We start from the raw sequence: 20344 nt of genomic DNA on the forward strand, positions 1-20344 counted from the left end.
GTCCACATTGACAACGGCCAACGTGGACAGGCGAAGTACAATAACATCAGGCAAGATGCAGGGTCTGGTGTTAACGTAGGTCAGGGCAGGCAGCAAATGTTCACTCATGGTTATCAGAGCCAGAGATCAGGGAGGCAACAGACGGTCATCATGGTGAACAGGCAAATGGTCAGGGCAGAAGTCTGACAGGGATGGTCAAGTTTAGGCAGGGTCAATAACAGAATGTCCAAATAGATAATACAGAAATGACTAGTAGCAAGATAGAGTATGAACTTAATTGCTTAGGCATAGTGCAATGTGGCAGGTACCCTTTTATACCCTGGAAAGCTTGGTGGAGTTTGACACGCTCTGTCCTTTTAAGTGGAGAAGGGTCAGCATACGCACACCCTAGAAGCAGCAATAACAGAGCCAGGAGGAGAGGGTCGGCAGTGTGGGAGGGTGAGAACAGAAGGGAGTAGTGGAGAGATGTGGCACCAGCCGGGAGCCATAAAACGCTGTGAACCCAGTATATGGCGGCATGAGGGAGCAGCGGCTACTACACTAGTCCCATGGTTAAATTCTTCTCAAAGCACATACTCTGGTAGCATGGCTCATACCTATATATCAAGTGCCAATAATACTCATAAGTTGTAGCTGTCAAATTTACTGGGTTCATGGCTTTCTGATCAAATCAAATCTGCAATATATGGACGTAATATTGCATGAAAATGTGGCACTCATCAATAACCAATAAATGCCACGCAGGATGGTTGTGGACATTAGGGATTGGATGAGAGGGTTTGTATGTTTGTTTTAACCCCTTAGTGACCACTAATACGCCTTTTTACGTCGGTCACTAATGGGCTTTAGGCTAGGCTGACGCCTTTTCACGTCAGCCTAGTCTAAGTCCTGCACGGGTCTCCCGTGCAGGCAGGAGCCGGGGCTCTGCTGTCTGATGACGTTTAACCCGTTAAATGCCGCCGTCAATAGCGACCGCGGCATTTAACTTTGTTTACCGAGGGAGTGAGCTCCCTCTGTCACCCATCGGCGGCCTGCGAATGCAATCGCGGGTCTCCGATGGTGTGTCATGGCAGCCGGGGGCCTGATAAAAGCCCCCAGGTCTGCCCTGGACATATCCCTGTTAGGACGCTCCGGAGGCACGTCCTAACAGATTGCCTGTCAGATTTACACTGACAGGCAATAATGCTCTGGTATACGAAGTATACCAGAGCATTATAGCAGCGATCGGAATATCGCATAGTAAAGTCCCCTAGTGGGACTAGTGAAATAAGTAATCAATGTGAAATAAAGATTATTAATAATAAGTACAGTAAAAAAATAAATAAAACCATTTTTTTCCATAAAAAGTGGTTTTATTTAGTAAAAGTGTAAAAAAAAAAAAAGTACACATATGTGGAATCGCCGCGACCGTAATGTCTCAATTAATAAAGTTAACATGTAATTTAAACCGCAAAGTGAACACCGTAAAAAAAAAACGAAAAAACCATGGCGAAATTGCCATTTTTTTCCATTGCCCCCCAAAAAAGTAATAATAAAAATGAATCAATGAGTCCCATGCACCCCAAAACAGTACCATTCAAAACTACGTCTTGTCCCACAGAAAACAAGCCCAAAAAATCACTACATTGATGGAAAAATAAAAAAATTACGGCTCTTGGAAAGCAACGATGCAAAAACAAATAATTTTAGTTCAAAAGTGTTTTTATTGTGCAAAAGTCGTAAAACATAAAAAAACCTCTACATATGTGGTATCGTCGTAATCGTACCGACCCATAGAATAAAGGTAACATGTTATTTACATCGCACAGTAAACGGCGTCAATTTAAAAACGCATAGAACAATGGCGGAATTTCAGTTTTTCTTTATAATCCCCCCCAAAAAGGTTAATAAAAGTTAATAAAAAAATTATATGTACCCAAAAATGGTGCTATTAAAAAGCACAACTAATCCCGCAAAAAAACAAGTCCTCATACAGCTATGTAGACGAAAAAATAAAAACGTTATAGCTCTTTGAATGCGACTATAGAAAAACGAATAAAATAGCTTGGTCATTAAGGCCTAAAATGGGCTGGTCACTAAGGGGTTAATGTAAGTTTTTAGTTTTTGTTTTATATTTTTTCACTTATTATTATTTTTATTTTTTTACCTTAACATTTTTCCATTTACATTCCTCTGGGGCTCATGGTATTATATGTAAACTTATATAAAAAAATATAATATACAAAAGTTTTTAATCATCAGTCATACAAAAACAGAAGGTATAAAGCAGTTGTTTTACAGTTCTATATATTACAAAGCAGATGAAACGTGAAGCAATAAAATAACAACTGCAGTTACATGGGTAGTATGGTTGAAAAGGGATATACCTTTTATAATCAGTGATACCCCCGTAATAACAATAAACAAATATAGGCAACCTTTATTGATATTTTGTGCCAGTGTTTTTTTTCCCTTCCATAGTCCACAACCAATGATACTTTCTCTGAATGTGTTTTGTACAATGTTACATTCATTAAATGTCAAATTTAGAAACCAGGAAAACATTTTGCAGTTATATTTGTGTACTTTTCGTGTTGGTTTATTTGTACGGTCGATGTAAACCCTCCAACGCTTAACAATTGCTACTTTATTGTACTTCATCTTCTGATCTAAGTAACATTAATATTCAAAATGCGTGAAATGACTGTACAGTACAGCAGGGGGCCCCACATGATATTTTATTTAGTAGAAATGAACCATGAATTATTTCACATAGACAAGTAAGGAATACATATTGTGCAGACTTACATTTACTTCTGTGCTATTGTAGTGTGTTGAAGATGAAGAGTTAAAAGGGAATCTTATACAACAGGGTTGCTTTGAACCTAGCTCTGTGAAATGCCTCTTTTTATGCCGTCCTTCTATTAACACTCTTAATTCTAGAAAGCACCAGGATGAACACAGGAACGCATTACCTCGCTAGCTTCTCAATACTCTTTTCTTCTTTAATGTTACCGTTCTTCACCTTTAAACAGCCATTAGCTGTAATGCACAGAGAAAAATGATGGGTGTGCTGAGATCTGCAGCATCAAAACTGATATTATTACTGGAAGGTTAATAGCAGCACCAGCCCCAACAACAAAACAATTGAACAAAATGAGCACAATAGAGTTTTGCACTAACAATTAATTGATTTCTTTTTTCATCTAATTGATCGCCAGGTCCATCTTATTTCCTATGGGAGATTCTGGAATGGCACATAGTCTTGTTGCTACTGCGATTTTGCTTTCTATCTGAGGTGTGCTGTAAATCAATGCCTCTCTGTGTACATGTGTGTATATATAGATATATATATATATTTTTATATATATATATATATATATAAATAAATAAATAGAGATATGAGATATAAATAAAATAGATATATAGATATCTATTTATATATATATATTTATATATATATATAGATATATAGATATATATACTATTTACCTACATAACTATGTCTCTATATATCTATTTTATTTATATCTCATATCTCTATTTATTTATCTTATATCTTACTATTTATCTCATTTCTATTTATATTTGATCTCAGCTCTTAAATAAGAACACTATGTGGACGAACATATTTCTCAGATTTATGATAAAATAAAACCCCATCGATATCTGTGCCAGGATTACCTTTAATGAATGTATAATTAGTGTTGATGGTTCTTTAAATTCTACATTAAAGATTAGCCTGACTTCTCTGTAGGTCTCAGGTCTGCGTTCATTGCTCCCTCTACAACAATTTAGGATCTCCCCGTATGTAGGCGCACAAAATGACATCAGTTTTATAACAGTTTCATCCCTTGTGGGTTTTCCCTGACTGAGCATCTCCTTTTTTCGACAGTTGTGGAGCAGCTGTAGACATGGAGGAATTCTCCAGGGTGCTGAATCAGGAAGCCAGTGGCTAGGCACTAATGAGCAGCCCTTGACAAAGGGGGAGTGAAATGCTTATCTTGGCTCTCTCTCTCATCCAGCAGCAAGCCATTGGTTGGGAGTCCTCTACACGTGACCTACTTTGGTACTGGCTTTGAGCCTCTAATGAATTATAGATGAGGAGGAGCTGAGATGCAGATTTGGCATCAGAAGTAGACTCACATACACACACACAGCTAAGCATCCTCAGGAGCAGAGTTAGCATGCTGCAAGGAGAGATGCAGTAGGATAAGGCACATAGGCTGTCCCTTTAATTTGACTGCTTCAGCATTTCTTCCTCTCTTTTCACACTTGCAAGCTTTCCATCTCATTTCTACAGTAAGTCAGGAAGATGAGGGAAGGCTTTGTGATAGAGTGTGTGATCACTGGCATGGCTTTGCTGTGTGCTAGTATCTCTGCATCTGCTGATAACAGACCTGTTCTCACTAAGCATTTTTTGGTGGACTTACATGAAGGAGGAGAGCAAGAAGCTAAACAACTTGCTAAGGAATATGGCTTTGGTGGAGCCAGAAAGGTAATAATGTCTTCTCCCTTTTCCTTTACATAACGTTCTGCATGTATTGTACAATACATGTGATGCTCTGTGTTTGGCTTAAATGTAGAAATAGAGTATATGGAATTATTTTACAGTTTTTCTTAAAGAAATGGAATCCGGGCAACTTCACTGTTATTGAAAAGACAAGGCTGTATCTTTCTGTCAATGTAGATATGGGATTGAAATCATATTTGGGTCATTTAAAGCGCAGGTAACACAATGCTAAGTTCAAATCAGCTTGGTTTGCCTTTCTACAGAAAAATGAAATGTGTATGTTTGCAAATGTCATAGACAACACATAGCAAACCCCACTGTAAATGATTTACTGTAGTTACCTTATAATCTCTGATGCTCTACAGATACTGAGAAAGGTGTTGGCAGTGAGAGTATGGAGTGTGAAATAGCAGAGCCTGGTGAAATATTTGAAAGAAATGTGTGTGTGTGTATATAAAACTATATATATATATATATATATATATATATATATATATATATACACATATATATATATATATATATATATATATATATATATATATATATATATATATATATATATAAATATATATGTATGTGTATATATGTATATATATATATAGAGATATATGTATATATATATATATATATATATATATATATATATATATATATATATATGTGTGTATATATATATATATATATATATATATATATGTATATATATGAAAACACTAGTAATGTTAAGGGTGGTTATCATTAAAACTCTACTTGTATATATTCTTACACTTGACAGATAAATAAAAATATTCTTGCTTAATACAGAATAGGGCTGAGTGCTGGAATCTGCACAATGTAGTGTAATTCACTAGTAAAGGCAGTAAATTGGGCCTGGCTATAAACTTCATTTACTCATAATACAACCTCCACATGTATTGTATTTGGAAGGATAGCGGGTACTTTCCGTATAGTAATCTATGTAGGGTGTACTCTGTAGGGTTAATATAGCTTTTACATATCTATGTTACTATTACTGAACCACAACTCCCATGCTATCCATGCATTCTGGTATAGGCAGTGAATTACAAGTTGTAGTTTGGCCAGAGCTTGTCTGGACGCTATAGAGCTTAAGGACTTAGTATCTACCATGATATTAATCTCTTTTCCTATGTATTGACAATTCAGTTTATTCGGTGCTTTGACCTTCAATAAGCCACATTGAAATATAGCTTCAAAGGGATTAGGATACATGTTTGTTGTTGGACAGAGATGTGTATATATTTTGGATAATCCCTTGCCTCTTTGCCAGTGTCATGGGAAAACTGGGCTTGAGTTTGCCAGGACTGATCATTGGCAGATGAAGAAATGGGTAGTCATAATTCAGGCAGTTTTAGTGATAGATCATTCTGTTTATGGGGTTTGTTACCAAACTGGATTGTCTTTATTGTACATTAGGTTTATTTTGTCTATTATTATTGCTGCTGTTCATTTAATCATTTCCATTTCTATTCTAAGTGCACTTGATGAGATCACTAGAGAATGTGTAATTATATGAGGGGTAGAAATATACAGGTGTTCACCTTCTATAATAAAATACAACATCTCCCTATTCTAATAATCCATTAAAACTGGTAAAATGTCACATCAATTCTTTGAAGCACTTCAAAGGCAGAGAGCTGAAAAAGTAAGAGATAGATAAATGGCATGTAGTGCAGTTACAGAAGCTTAAATACAAATATTTAAAATCTTTAAAAAAAAATCTTTGCTATAAATTTATTGTTACAAATAAAATACAATAAATTTACATTTGATGTATGTATATATAATTTTTTAACTAAATAATTCTAAATAATAATAAGACTAACAACCACAACAACAATAATAAATACTATATCAAAGGGCAATAATAATATGAATGATATGTTATATGTTAAATATTGCATGTAATCACAAACAATACTTCAAACTAGTAAAGTCTCTGTAAGACATCTTTGTTAGCAATATTTCAATTCCCTCCATACATGTGTTATTCTGTACATCTAACTAGTACAAATTCTTTTAAAGAATGACTGAGTTTTATAGACTGGTTGCGAAGCTGTCAAGAATATTATTAAGAATGATTAAAGTGAGATATATATATATATATATATATATATATATATATATATATATATATATATATAGGTATATATATATAGGTTTCATAAAAGATCATTTAAGTCAAGTCTATGAGCAAAGTTAAGAGATTTTTAATTATTATTTTTAATTATACATATGTATAGATAACATTGCATTCTATTATCAGCAATCATATGTTAACTGCCCCTTATAATGGATTTTCAAATTCATTTCCGGTTCTGTTGTATTATATTTATTATAACTTGTAGTGATACTTTACTGTTAATAGTCTTAGAGTATCTGTTATAAAAAATGAATTCATTAAAGTAATAAATCGATCTAATCTGCTCTGTAAATACATATTTTATTGCATATTGCTGTCTTTCTAAGGAACTTAGGTCTACATTTTGGGCTCTTTAAAGCAATAAAATCAGTCCTCGGCTTTCTATACTCTATTCATGTAAATATTTATTTGCTAAACTGAGTTGGTAAAATAAACCACATTGACAGGAAGACAATGTAAATGTTCAGAATGGATCTGCCCATATTTGTTTAACAACCTATGCAGGTTACCTTTAGTAGACACACTATTTCAGATTTATTTATTTTGCTCTATGTAGGTCTCACATTATATTCCATCGAGTACATTATGTCTTGTATATTTTATACACGCCATCATTGTCTTCTAAAAGACGGCGCCTGGAACAATAGACTAAAATGTACCCTTTACAGGTCCATGGGATAATATTATATTAAATGACATGTCATGTGACTTTTTCTTATCTAACCATTCTTTCCAAGCTTGTAATATTTACCCCTATCCCCTAACCATTGTCTACCACTAGTAACAAGTCTGTGTTACTTCTAGGCCCATGCTATATGTTGCTATAGATAAAAAAAAAATTAAAAGACACCTGGGTTCCCACTTCAAGCCATCTGCAAACTATCTCTAACAAGCAAAACATGTTTTATGTTATAATATTATATCAAATTATGATATAATATGTGATAAATCGTACATTACAGCAATTTACAGTTAGCAGGGAGCACATAGAAGGCGACTGATCCTAAATTGTATGCTTGGTATCAGATATTTTGGTTCATGACGCAAGTACATGGCATTTGTGCCAATAATGTATGCGTCTGTGGTAACAAAACATTCATTTCCAACCAATGAGAAACTGTTGCGTTGGCCTGAAAAGGTATTGGATGCACTTAAAATTTTTCTCAATTGTTTCTTTTTGCATCTGATAATCAGTTACATCTGTAAAACTGGACACGTTTTTGGTGCAGTTTTTGATGCAGTTTTGTAGACAAAGCAAGGAGTGGATAAAAAAAAAAAAGACAGGAGAAAAAGCAGCCTTGCCTTCATACTTTTTCTTCATTTTATATCCTCCACTCTTGTGTTTGGCTAAGGTTGAAATAATTGTCTTCAATGCATTGAATGCTTATCTGCATGTCTATGACGTGTCACACAGGAAATATCTCAAGCAACAAAGTATGATTTGTAGTAGTTCAGTCGGAGCTTAGTTGCTGGATAATTATGTGTATGGTGAATAATACTTCCAATGGAAACATTTTAGGAAATAGTAAGGATTTATTCACACTGGTCTCATGACTTCTGTTTATAATGATGACATTTTAATGGATCCCAACAAATACTGAGGGATCCCACTGACTTATAGTAGGGTCCATTAGGTTCCCATTGGGGTTCTGCTATTTTTGACAGCAAGCATACTGCTGCAGACTGCTATATCCTTGCCATGGAAGACAATATTTCCTCCTTCTTCTAGTTAAATTAATGGTTTGTTTTCTGTGACCAGGAAACATTTATATAATGCTACACCTCAGAGGTTTTCTAAAATTGCTTCCACATAGTATGTAGCAAAAGCAAAAACAGAATTTACGTCTGTGAAATAAAAACATGTTAAAATGAGGCTTCACTTTCCAAAAAATTAACTGTATATTGTGAATTTTGTATTTTATGTTGTAAATTTGTCCCCGAGGAAGAAGCTATCATTTTTCATTCATTATTTTCGCAAGACTTTCCCTGCCATGACCATTTACCTTGAAGCTAACCTACATTATGGTCACTTCACATTGTTTGATGAATAGAGTCCTTTCCCTTCATTCTACCTACCCATTACTACAGAGGAAAATAAAAATGATCTCTATAGATTGTGATGTATTTATTGTCAGGGACATGCTATACAGATGATCACCAGGGACAGATGTTACCACGATCAGGACTAACTGAACGATACTGTATTATTAGGGTGGAAAACATAGTCAAACTAGGGTAAGTTAAAGTTGTGGAAGGGCAAAGGTAATGAAGATAATCTTACATTATATTTCTTTCAAAAAGACAATGTGGGAGGTTTATGATGTGGTTTTCTGGTGGAAAAAATATTTAAAAAAATTGCCACACACCTGTTTTGCGCAAAAATGTGTAACTTTCTTAGATTTTACGCTGCTTTTGCTACGAACTGGGCAGGACTTAGTGGGAAGAGGCGGAGCCACCTGCCACTTGACCAGTTTTCTATCATTTACTTCTGAAATTGCGGAATAGCGGAAAAGCAATGGTCTCTCTGGAATGTTCTTGTATTATGTAGCATTAGGATTTATTTTCAAAGGTACTAAGAAACAAATCTAAAACATGAAAAATAGTCCCAGAATATGAATCACTACTCACCATGAAACTCAGATTCATCCATCGGACTTACACAATGTGAAGCATGAACTACCACCTCATCATTTACAGAATCCAATGATGGTGAGTTGAATCATGGCTTAGCACATAGCAAGCTCGGGCTTGTGTGGCTCTTTAGATATACAAACCCAATCAATCCACAAAGCTCCCAATGATCTCTTGTTGTTGCTTGGCATATTCTGTGCTACTCTCTCTAGCACTGATATGTAATCATGTATGAACTATCAACTTGATGCCGAGCTGTTGTTGCTCCTAGAAATTTCAGCTTCACACAAAAATATCAATTAAAAAATGACATTGCGTTTAATTTGGCTAAATCACACTGAATCGACTGAATGATACTTGTAAAAAAATACATTAAAAAAAGTTTTTTCCTGAGATTAGAAAAAAAGAATCTGCTTTTATTCCAGAAACAACACCACATCTGTCCATGGGCTGTGTCTGGTAGTGCAGCTCTTTTCCACTTGCCTAAATGGGATTGAGCTGCAATACCAGACACAGCCAATGGACAGATGTGGTGCTGTTTCTGGTATAAAAACAGGTCCTTTTTTCTAATCTCAGACAGCCCCTTTGTCTAAGGCCTTATTCAGACGAACGTGGGAAAATTCAGATGTGAAAAACTGCAATTTTTCACATCCGTGTTGCCCCCGTGCGTGTCCCGTTTTCCCAACTTGAGTCTATAGAGGGATCTATGAAAACAGAAGAAAATATGACATGTACTAATTTTCAACGGACCCTTCACATGGTCCATTAACACAACGGCCGTGTGAACGGCCTTATTGAAATACATGTGTCTATTTTTAACGACCGCCACACAGATGTATTCAACATTCATCTGAATAAGACCTAACACTGTATTAAAATTACATATTAGTTAGTCTAGAAAAACAGCATAATCTCATCCCGAAATGCATAAGAAACACTGATGTATATTGAAATTCCAATTGGCTACAAGAATGACAAATGTATAAATCATATTTCTGCCTTCTTTGTCCTCATTCATTTTCTAAACATCAATTGAAGTATATTTTTGGCTAACTTCCCCATCAGAACATAAAGGGTTAAAGGGTGGGATATTTATTAACAGATGACAGCTCTGTTGTATTGCTGGGGCCTAGATGGACAGGATAGCAACACTTTACAAACAGACAAGACTCTGTATGGATCTCTCTTGACACATAGGGACTGTTCACACTGAGTTTTTTTTACACGTTTTTTGATGCGGAAATGCCATCAGAAAACGCGCCAAAAAACGTCCGAAAATGCCTCCCATTTATTTCAGTGGGAGGCGGACGCGTTTTTTTATCACGAGCGGTAAAAAGCGCTCGCGGTAAAAGAAGCGACATGCCCTATCTTTGGGCGTTTACGCCTCTGAAATCCCATTGACATCAATGGGAGGCAGAGAAAGCATATTTCGCTGCGTTTTTGCCGGTGGGACTCAATGGGCGTGAGCGAAAAACGCTGCAAAAAACACAGCGAAAAAGTCGTGCAGGCAGATAAAAATCTCAGTGTGAACAGGACCTTACTTGTCTCTGGGGTAAGGGCTGTATACTTGCTGGAGACTGTATGTATTGACACTTCGCAGGAAGGATGTGCGTGCCTCCAATATGGCCGCCCCTGAGAAGTTTAAAAAATATAAATAGCTACAAGACAAAATTATAATAAACACAATGAGGGATATTTACTAACACTGCTGCACCGTGAGAGCTCTGCACCAGTATCTCCACCTAAGGCCCCATGCACACGAACGTGCTTTTGCGGCCGCAATTCCCCCGAAAATCCATGGGAGAATTGCGGCCCCGTTCATTTCTATGGGGCCATGCACACGACCGTAGTTTTTACAGTCCGTGCATGGCCCGGGAGCCCGCACCGCAGAAAGAACTGACCTGTCTTATTACGGCCGTCTTCTGCGGTCCGGGCTCATTGATAATAATGGCCGCGGCCATGTGCATGTCCCGCAATTTGCGGCTGTCACTCCGCAGCCGGCCGACCCGAAAATCACGACCGTGCAGATGGCTACGGTCATGTGCATGAGGCCTTAGGCTATGTTCACATCTGCACCAGGGCTTCGTTCTGACATTCATCCCGTCAAAACTACCCTTGCACAACAGAGAGAAGCTGAAACCATTGGCGCTGGATCCGTCACCATTGAAATCAATGGTGATGGAAACGGAAACCTATGGTTTCAGTTTGTGTCAGTCAGGGCTCCATTCCGATGGAAAGCTCCTACGGAACGTCGGGACGGAGCCCTGACGCAGATGTGAACGAAGCCTAATCTGTGTGTGCTAGATTCATCAACAGGAATCCCTGTTCATACATCTAGTGTAGGCTAGAAACAAATTTAATAAATGAATCGTGTTTGACGCAACACTGAAGCCCTGACGACTTTGTCAGACACACTCATGTATCTGAAAAGGGGTGCAGGAGCTTCATGAATATGAAATTCAGCCCAAATCCCATAGTTTTCAGAAATGCGCAAACACATTGATAAATCTGCCCCATTATTTCTCTTCTATATTCATACATTTTATTAATGCAACTAAAATAAAATGCCTGATAAAGTCGCTTTAAAGAATATAATTTTCCGGACATTTGACAGAAGCCTCCTATGACCACAAGAGCAAAAAGCACGGTGCCACATAGTGCAGGTCAATCAAGTTAGGCAAGTTACAGGTCATAACATACCATGCTCACCTAAATACTTTGTATAAACCGTATTGAATTAATGTTCACGATGAAAGTCCCAAAGTGCTGCTGCCGAGATCCAAACCGGTTAACCGTACGGTCACCGCTAAACAAAATGTACAAAAAATGGAAAAGGTATGGATCTTATGAGGCGCTGCTATGTAGCTGATAGAAAGAGGCATGGGAATTAGCAAGTTATTGATTTTTAAAATAAATATCTATTTAATAGAATAAGAAATGAACAAAAGTGGCTACGTGTTTCAACGCCGAACCAGCGTCTTCCTCAGGCCATGAGGAAGGCCTGAGGAAGACGCTGGTTCGGCGTTGAAATGCGTAGCCACTATTGTTAATTTCTTATTCTATTAAATAGATATTTATTTTAAAAATCAATCACTTGCTAATTGCCGTGCCTCTTTCTATCAGCTACATAGCAGCGCCTCATAAGATCCTTACCTTTTCCATTTTTTGTACATCCTATGACCACAGTAACTGACAGCAAGTGTGATCTTTCAGTCCTAACTTGTCTTCTAAATTTCCTTTTTATGTTGTGTTTTGAATAGTGTTTCACACTGGTTACTATAGCTTATTTTATGGAGAATGCTGTAGCAATTTAGATTCCCTATAAATGCTCCCATTTCTAATTCTCTAAGGCTGTAACATCCAACTACTATCATTGTCATAAAATACATTTCGACAAATCTTCCCCTAAAGCCATCAGTGATGGGATCCAAAGCATGACCTATTGTTTTTACAAAGTCACATGCTATTCAAAGCCCAGGGCAACAAAGCATAACTGCTACATTTCAGCATATTTTTCTTGTTATAAAATAAAGTTAAATGACATTTTATTGCAGATGTAAAAATGGATATGCCCTAAAATGTGGAGACACCTTTTTGGTAGTAAATAACATGGCCTGTTAGCAGCAATACAATAGAGTGTAGAGAACACTAAACATATCAAACGTATTCAATAATTAAAGGATTTTCACCGCTTACCATAAATTATTTATAGGGAATAAAAAACTCACTGCTTAGAAGCAGACAGTGAGATGTAGACTACTGAATGGTTCTTTATCTGGCCATGTTAACATGGCCATAGACTGTCTAATATTTTTATCTGGTTGTATGATTTGCCTAAGAACCCCGCCGTATATGAGAGAGGTTGACAGTGTCTAACAACTCAAAACACCAGAGAACACCTTGTTTGTGGCCATCTCTGTTTATATACTGCAATTTTACAGGAAATACATATATATATATATATATATATATATATACACATACACACATATATATATATATATATATATATATATATATACATATATATATATATACACACATATATATCTATATATATATACAGTCCAAGGGTAGATAAACACAGCACTCCAATGGTTCAAAAAATCAGGCCATGTGCTCGTTACCAGTGGGTGAATCAATTCCCCAACATCAAATAGAGAAAAATATAGAGCGCAGTAACGGCACCATCTATCTTGAAGTCCTGGTGCCGTTACTGCGCTCTATATTTTTCTCTATCTATATATATATCTATATATATATATATATATATATATATATAGATATTTTTTATTTCTTTTTTAAAACATGAGATTACGGTAATGCACAAGCGGTTACTAAGTTAGTACTTCCATGTGTCTCACATTAGCAACCGCATGTGCGCCACATTAGTAACACTAATGTAAGGTACATGGGGTTACTATTAGGAGGTAATGAGCCTACTAATGTGAGATACATAAGGCCCTGTTCACACAATGTGTATTTGGCATGTATTTTTGGGCGCGTTTTATAAGCCAAAATACGCGTTAAAAATGCTTCATTAAGCTTTCCATTGACTTTACTGGAAAAGTGCGCCGTTAGTAAATACGACACTCTTTTTTACGCGAGCGTATTTAATATATGCGTCACATTAAAATAGTGTCATGTCTATTCTTGGACGGTAAAAGGTGTCAAAACGCACAAAATGTTCCTATACTCAATTGAAGTCCTAATTATGCGCCAAAAAATCAGCAAAAAACATGCTGAAAATACGTCAAAACGCCTGTATTTTAAAAAGGGCTTCACAAAATCGCTAGCGTATATAGTTGTTTTTTTTTTTTTTGCAAATTTTAATTTATTAACCCCTTGTGCCTCACATTAGTAACTCTATAGCGCCTCACTTTACATAATCCCCACTTCACTTTACACCTCATATAATCCTCATACGCCTTACATGATTATTGGTGTTACAAGTCACATTGGGTTTACTAATGTAAGGTACACAGGGTTACGTACTTTTATAATGTGAGGCATATGAAGTTATCAATTTAGTAACCCCATGTGCCTCACATTAATAGTAAGTTGCCACATGTACCTCCCAGTAATAACCCATGCACATCATTTTAACCCCATATGTCTTGTTGTAACCCCATTCACCTTACATTAAAAAAAAAAACTAATGTAAGGCACATTGTGGTTACTAATGTGTGACACATTTAGTTACTAAGTATTTATGTAAGACAAAATGTACATTCCCACCCTGCAGCAACAGCATGCAGACGAAACCGCGCCCACATGCAGTGGCCATTAGCCACTGCATGTGCCTGTGGTAACATCCACGTGCGGCATCCGCAGCGCAGGAAGGTGCGTATATGATTACTAGTTCAGGAACCCAGTGTGCCTCACAATAATAGTAAGTAACCCCAATGTGCTCCAATGAGGTACAAATGAGGCGCAGGTGATTTCTAATGGGAGGTACATGGGTTACTTTCTATTATGACATCTTTGACTCAACTCGGACGGCAGTTCGAGATCCAGGCAAGTGGACCTTCCCTGTGAGTGTGTTCATTAATGAGAAAGAAAAGTGTTGGTCAGCACTGAGGAGAGTGGAGTTAGAAGACTGACGTATAGACAAGAAATGCATTACTAATACTTTCTGAATGGTACTGTCTACTAAGCAAATAAATTAAAATATGAAGATTCCATCATAGCGTACAACTAAAACAAGAACTGTCTATTTATATTAAGAAAGAGAAGACACGGAAGCCCCATCATCATAGACCGTGCTAGTCTTCAAGAAAAAGTTCAGACAAATTCGGGTATTGAGAGGAACAAGGACGCTCACAAAAGGCAAATAATAATGTTTTGAGGTTATAGGAAAACATAACCTCTGGGTAATTTAGCAAGTTACACATGTGAATTTTTTTTCTCTCCAGATAAATAAATGCTTACAATGCTCTCAAGTTCATATAAAGAATAATTTAATGCTGTGAATAACTACATGATGATCTATTCCCTATATTTTTTGTGAACAGTATATAAGGCAGTAATGGTTAATTCAAACTCAAATGCCTGAGATGCGGCACTTGACACTATCAAAGGGTTACATACCACATTTGGCCAGGACAAAGGTATAGCTCTTGGGCCCTAATGCAAAATCTATAACAGGGGCCAATCCTACCATATTCTATTTAGAATACTGGCTTCTTCTTATGTAGCAGAGGGGCCTTTGACACCAGGGCCTGGGTGCGACTGCTACCTCTGCACCGCTATAGCTATGCCCGTGAGCTAAGGCTATGTAAAGGGGTAGGCACACACATTAGATTACTTTTTTACTTAACTGTATAAATGGCTGCCATTTTATTTATTATTAAGCTAAAAACAGGTTTGGACTCAGCAGAAGAAATACAAATAATAATTATTATTTTTTTTTAAATAATTCCAATATATGTTCTTGTTTTAAGCAAAAAACATACAGAGGATAAATCGATTACAAACATATAAAAAGACCATACAGAGATTCATATACATACACACAAAACTATTTTCAGGGATGGGAAAAGACACCAGAGTGCCCCCATAACAGAGGAGAAAACAGAATAGCTGTTCTGTTCCTTATGGTTTAGGGAGAGCATTCAGCGTACAGGAGCGCTCATGCCTGATCATTGTCCTAGAGAAGGCAGCTGTGCCACATCAATTTACCTTCTTGTACGGACAGAAAATTAGACATATGAGGGCAAGCAGTTGGGCATCACTGGTCTAGGAGCGGTGTAATGTTTGTACCACTGTGCATTTTTATGTAGCATTTGCTAGAGCATTTATCAATGGGAGGCATCATTCATTGTGTACTACATAGGACCACAAGTGATCACTGTAGTAAAAAGTTAACATTATGTTTCCAGGCTTTATCAGAATCTGATAGAATACATTGACGTGTACCAGCTTTATATGCTCATTGCTGTATGCAATGTAGATACTCGGTAATCGGGTTACTACACCGAGTACCTGTAGCTCTATTAATTATGACATTGTCTCAGGATCTGGTACTTAATGGCATTGCTGTATGGTATACAAACACAACGCAATAAAACACAATGTAGTCCAATATAGCAGCACGTTTCTAAAAGAGCAAAGAATAGATACAGGTAGAGATAATATGGAATAAAACTTGCTACGGTGATATATGGTGCATTCAAGGGCATTGGAAATTCAGTGACCTGTAAAAGAACAGATGTGCTTTGTAAGATTATTCTCCGTGTTACAGAGAAAGGCTTTATTTATGTTACTTATATAGTACCAACCTATTCCATAGCACCGTACAGTATGGAAGGAAACCCACGCAAACACAAGGAGAACACAAACGCCATTCAGATGTTGTACTTGGTTGGATTTGTACCCAGGACTCCAAGGCAACTGTGTTACCCACTGATCCAACGTGCTGCCCATTACTTGATTAAAATGAATCTGGAGATTAATATGACACTGTATTATTTTGTTAAGGTAAATATGTTAGAGGAATAGAAGAATTAAAAATGTCAAGTGACATATGAAACAAACTTTTATATGTGTTACTCTGTGGCTTTGAAAAGAGTCAAAGCTTGAAATGACTGGACCGCAATGCAATCCCTACAACATAACCAACAATATAGCCATGGACCATCAATAATCATAATGGTCCCATGCTCTTTTTTATTTATATGTAGGTAAAAATAAAATGAATTTTTATAGAGACACAGCTCATTTTAGCATGAGAACATGCATTTGCCAGCCGGCATAGCTTCATTGTGATTTATGTTCTTTTATAGTATAAAGGAGTCTGTTTTCCAAGCATAGCTATCCAAGTGCGATTTCAACGCCTGCACTATTTGCTATACTAATGATCTGATGAAGTTTAAAAGGGCCTCAAAGCTTCCACTGATTTCCAATATACTATTTCAAAAACTGCCTTCGCCATTTTTTTGGTCCAGCCCCATTCCCTCCACCTGTCCTTACCCCCAATGAGCCCAACCCAAAGGGCTTCAAAAGGTTCTCCTGATAAATGTATTTTTAGATACATCTAATTATTACTGGTAGAGCTGTGGAAATGTAATTCTCCAGTCATTAATACTAAATTGGGCATGTAGTAGTATAACATGTTTGGATGTATTGAGCACACAAAGACATGTTATTAGAGCATGCATAGATAATAGACCTGGAGATGAGGAATATGAGAGTATATAATAGGTGTAGACAATTGGCACCCACTTAGATTAGTTGTGTATGATTACACAACTCAACAGATTATTTGGTAAATGTGAATATGGGGTTGCCCTGGTGCTGGCTCTTACAGCTGGGGTCTCTCTGACTGGCAGGTTTGTGCACCAGCTTGTGCATCCATGGGTATGACACTCGGATAAAACTAGAGAAGGATAATGACAGTTCTATGGTAGTAAAGTAAGAAATTGAATAAAAAACATTGTGTATTGTGGAATCTCAAGGACAATGTTGCAATGTGAAGATCTTGAACAAGATCTAGGAAGTCCTAGAGGTGCAGCCTGTACAATGTAATAAACTTGAGGGTTTCTGCCAATAATCGCCTGTCGAGGCTGGTTGGCTTTGGTGTGTAATGGGGAAAACTAAGTCATATTAGCCTTGAAGCCTTTCTTCCAAATTTTCCACAAGAAAAAAATGGCACGGTAAAGTACAATAGCTTAAGATAGGTAAAGCCTTACCTTAACATTTATCTTACGCTACTGTCCTATGAGTCTTCTCCTCTTTCTCTATAATTAATCGGAACATAATAAAGTCCCCATCACTGCAGAAATAAAAGTGGGTTATGTAAGGGAAGGAGGTCCTGATATTCCATTGTAGAGGCAGCAATGTCAGAAGCCAGAATATAAGTTGAGTATAAAAGGGGAAAGAAAGTGAAACATCAAGTGAAACATCAATGCACGTTGCCTGGTGACAGAATGGAAGAACACACCGTGCTATGCGCTGATTATGTACAATGCCTTTCTGTAAAATATGACAGGAATGAAACAAATTATAAAAGAGACCTGACAATGACGCTGTGTCTCAATATTACACAAAATGGTAAAAAAAAGATTTTTCTAAGAACTCAGATGTTTTGTTAAATTCTGGAAATATGACTATCTATTAGAGGCAGAAAAGCAAATAGTGCACGCAATAGAAACTAGAACACTGGGATGTCTGGATGTTTATGTAATGCTGTTGTTGAGCTTTTATAGCTAAGGCTCAGTTCACTGACATGGAACAAAATAAATGTTTCAAAGAGGGACACTAAACCTAAAACACCAGCTTTTTTTCTTTATTTCACAAAGGATTCAATAGTTGATATCTAGACGTTTGTGGAAAGTTAGAATCTATTATATGACTGTAATTCTAGGGACCCACAGCAGTTTTTGGCTGCTCAACGATCACGATAACTTTTGGCTGCACCGCGACCTTTGGGTCAACTTAATGTTTCCCTTTGGGGGGAAACAGTTCTGCAACAAATCAAAAGAATTCTGATCATTGCAAGTTACCAGGGACATTTTACCTACAGGGAATTATTGAGGTCACCCAATGGTCGTCATTATCTGCAGTTTTACGGCAACCATCGCAAGACCAGTTGCAGTGGAGCCTTAGTCTAAAGAAGGTGAATAAAAAATGAATGCATTTACTTATTGTTGTAGTTCACAGAAGGAGTCTGTTCAGCATAACCACTGCTAAACTTCTACAATATTTTCATCCCACATGGCCCAGGGGTGATAGTTGTGGAGTTGAGTTTAAAACCACTATCCCCCCAAAAAATATGGAAAAGACAATGCATGTTTGACATGTTGATTCTTCCATAATTGTGGGGGATGGTTTTCTTTAAATGTTTCTAAGACTGTTTCTATGTAAAACAAAAATGTCATCTATAAAATGCCCATAAATGGTTAAAACAGGTGGTAGATCTTCGCCATGTGCTATGTGTGTCCTGTTCACTACTCAGTAGGAGAGTTCTGTCTGTCAGATACTTTCCTCAAATCCATGGTGCCGAGTTGTGCCCACTTCTAGAGAGACTCTTATTAAAGCACCAATGCATAATGCCAAAAACTCCTTGAGCATACAGGGATTTATGGTCCAAACTCCAATGACTGAAGTTTCAGATGAAGCTTTCTTTATTGAGCTACAGTTCTGATAGGGCCATTGAGGTGTTGGACCTTGTAGTAACCATGAAGGATGCCAAGACTGTATTTCCACCACTAGACACATCATATAAATTCACCTGCTTTTGTAGATTTTTCATTTTTTTCTTTTTTCTCTACTATCATGACAGTGTCACTTTAAGTTCTCTTGCGGCCCCTTCAAGGACTAGTATCTGGAAATGTGCACTGATTGTACTTCTTGGCCACCGCTGTTAAATATCATTGTATGAACCCATTAGCTTTCAAGATTCATTAAGGCAGAGTCTCTGTCTTTTCTCTATGTCAATGAATGGAACAAGCACTAAAATGTCTCGAGGATAAAACAGGATAAAAACAGATTTTGTGATTGAGATGCTAAACATATTTATAAAGTTGTCACAGACAAATTGCAGAGAGCTATTCTTTTACCATTATGAGCAATTCAAAAGGGTTTGAAGATGTCACATTTAAATGCACGCAATATTTGATAAAGGATGAGAATGTGGAAGCAAATTTAGTAAACATAAGTAGCTCCTTAAAGGAGTTTGCTAGGAATATAGTTAAACTGATGAAAAACTAGATGTAATCAATTTTTTTTTGTTATTCTCACTGTCAAATTGAGGTCTGAATGATCCCTATGTGACCAGAGCTGCAGGGTAGAAAAAGAGGATTGTTTGCGTATGTCTCACCCACATTGATAAAATATGTAGACATCACTAAAGTGGTCATAAATAAAGTTGTGAAATAATTCTTATAGTTATTAAAGGAGTTTTCCCACTTCATACATTTGAGGCATATCCACAGGATACCTCACCTATCAGGAGAATGAGGGTTTTCTGACCCCCGTTCCGCACCAAGGTTGCCAGCAGTGGCTGCATATAGGAAGAACCAAATGGAGTAGCTGTGCATGTCCTTGGTCTCCTATGT

General features: G+C 36.9%; 1 protein-coding gene across 1 annotated transcript in view; it reads left to right on the forward strand.

Annotated features, from left to right (window-relative positions):
• The first annotated feature begins 3957 nt into the window (after positions 1–3957).
• PCSK2 (proprotein convertase subtilisin/kexin type 2) overlaps positions 3958–20344 on the forward strand; it is a 134948-nt gene continuing 118561 nt past the window's right edge. The window contains exon 1 of the mRNA XM_075863104.1: positions 3958–4477. Coding sequence (XP_075719219.1) covers positions 4295–4477 — 183 coding nt within the window. The 5' untranslated portion in view covers positions 3958–4294. The remainder of the gene's footprint in view (positions 4478–20344) is intronic.

This window comes from Rhinoderma darwinii, chromosome 4 (assembly GCF_050947455.1).
Source record: "Rhinoderma darwinii isolate aRhiDar2 chromosome 4, aRhiDar2.hap1, whole genome shotgun sequence".
Lineage (NCBI taxonomy): Eukaryota > Metazoa > Chordata > Amphibia > Anura > Rhinodermatidae > Rhinoderma > Rhinoderma darwinii.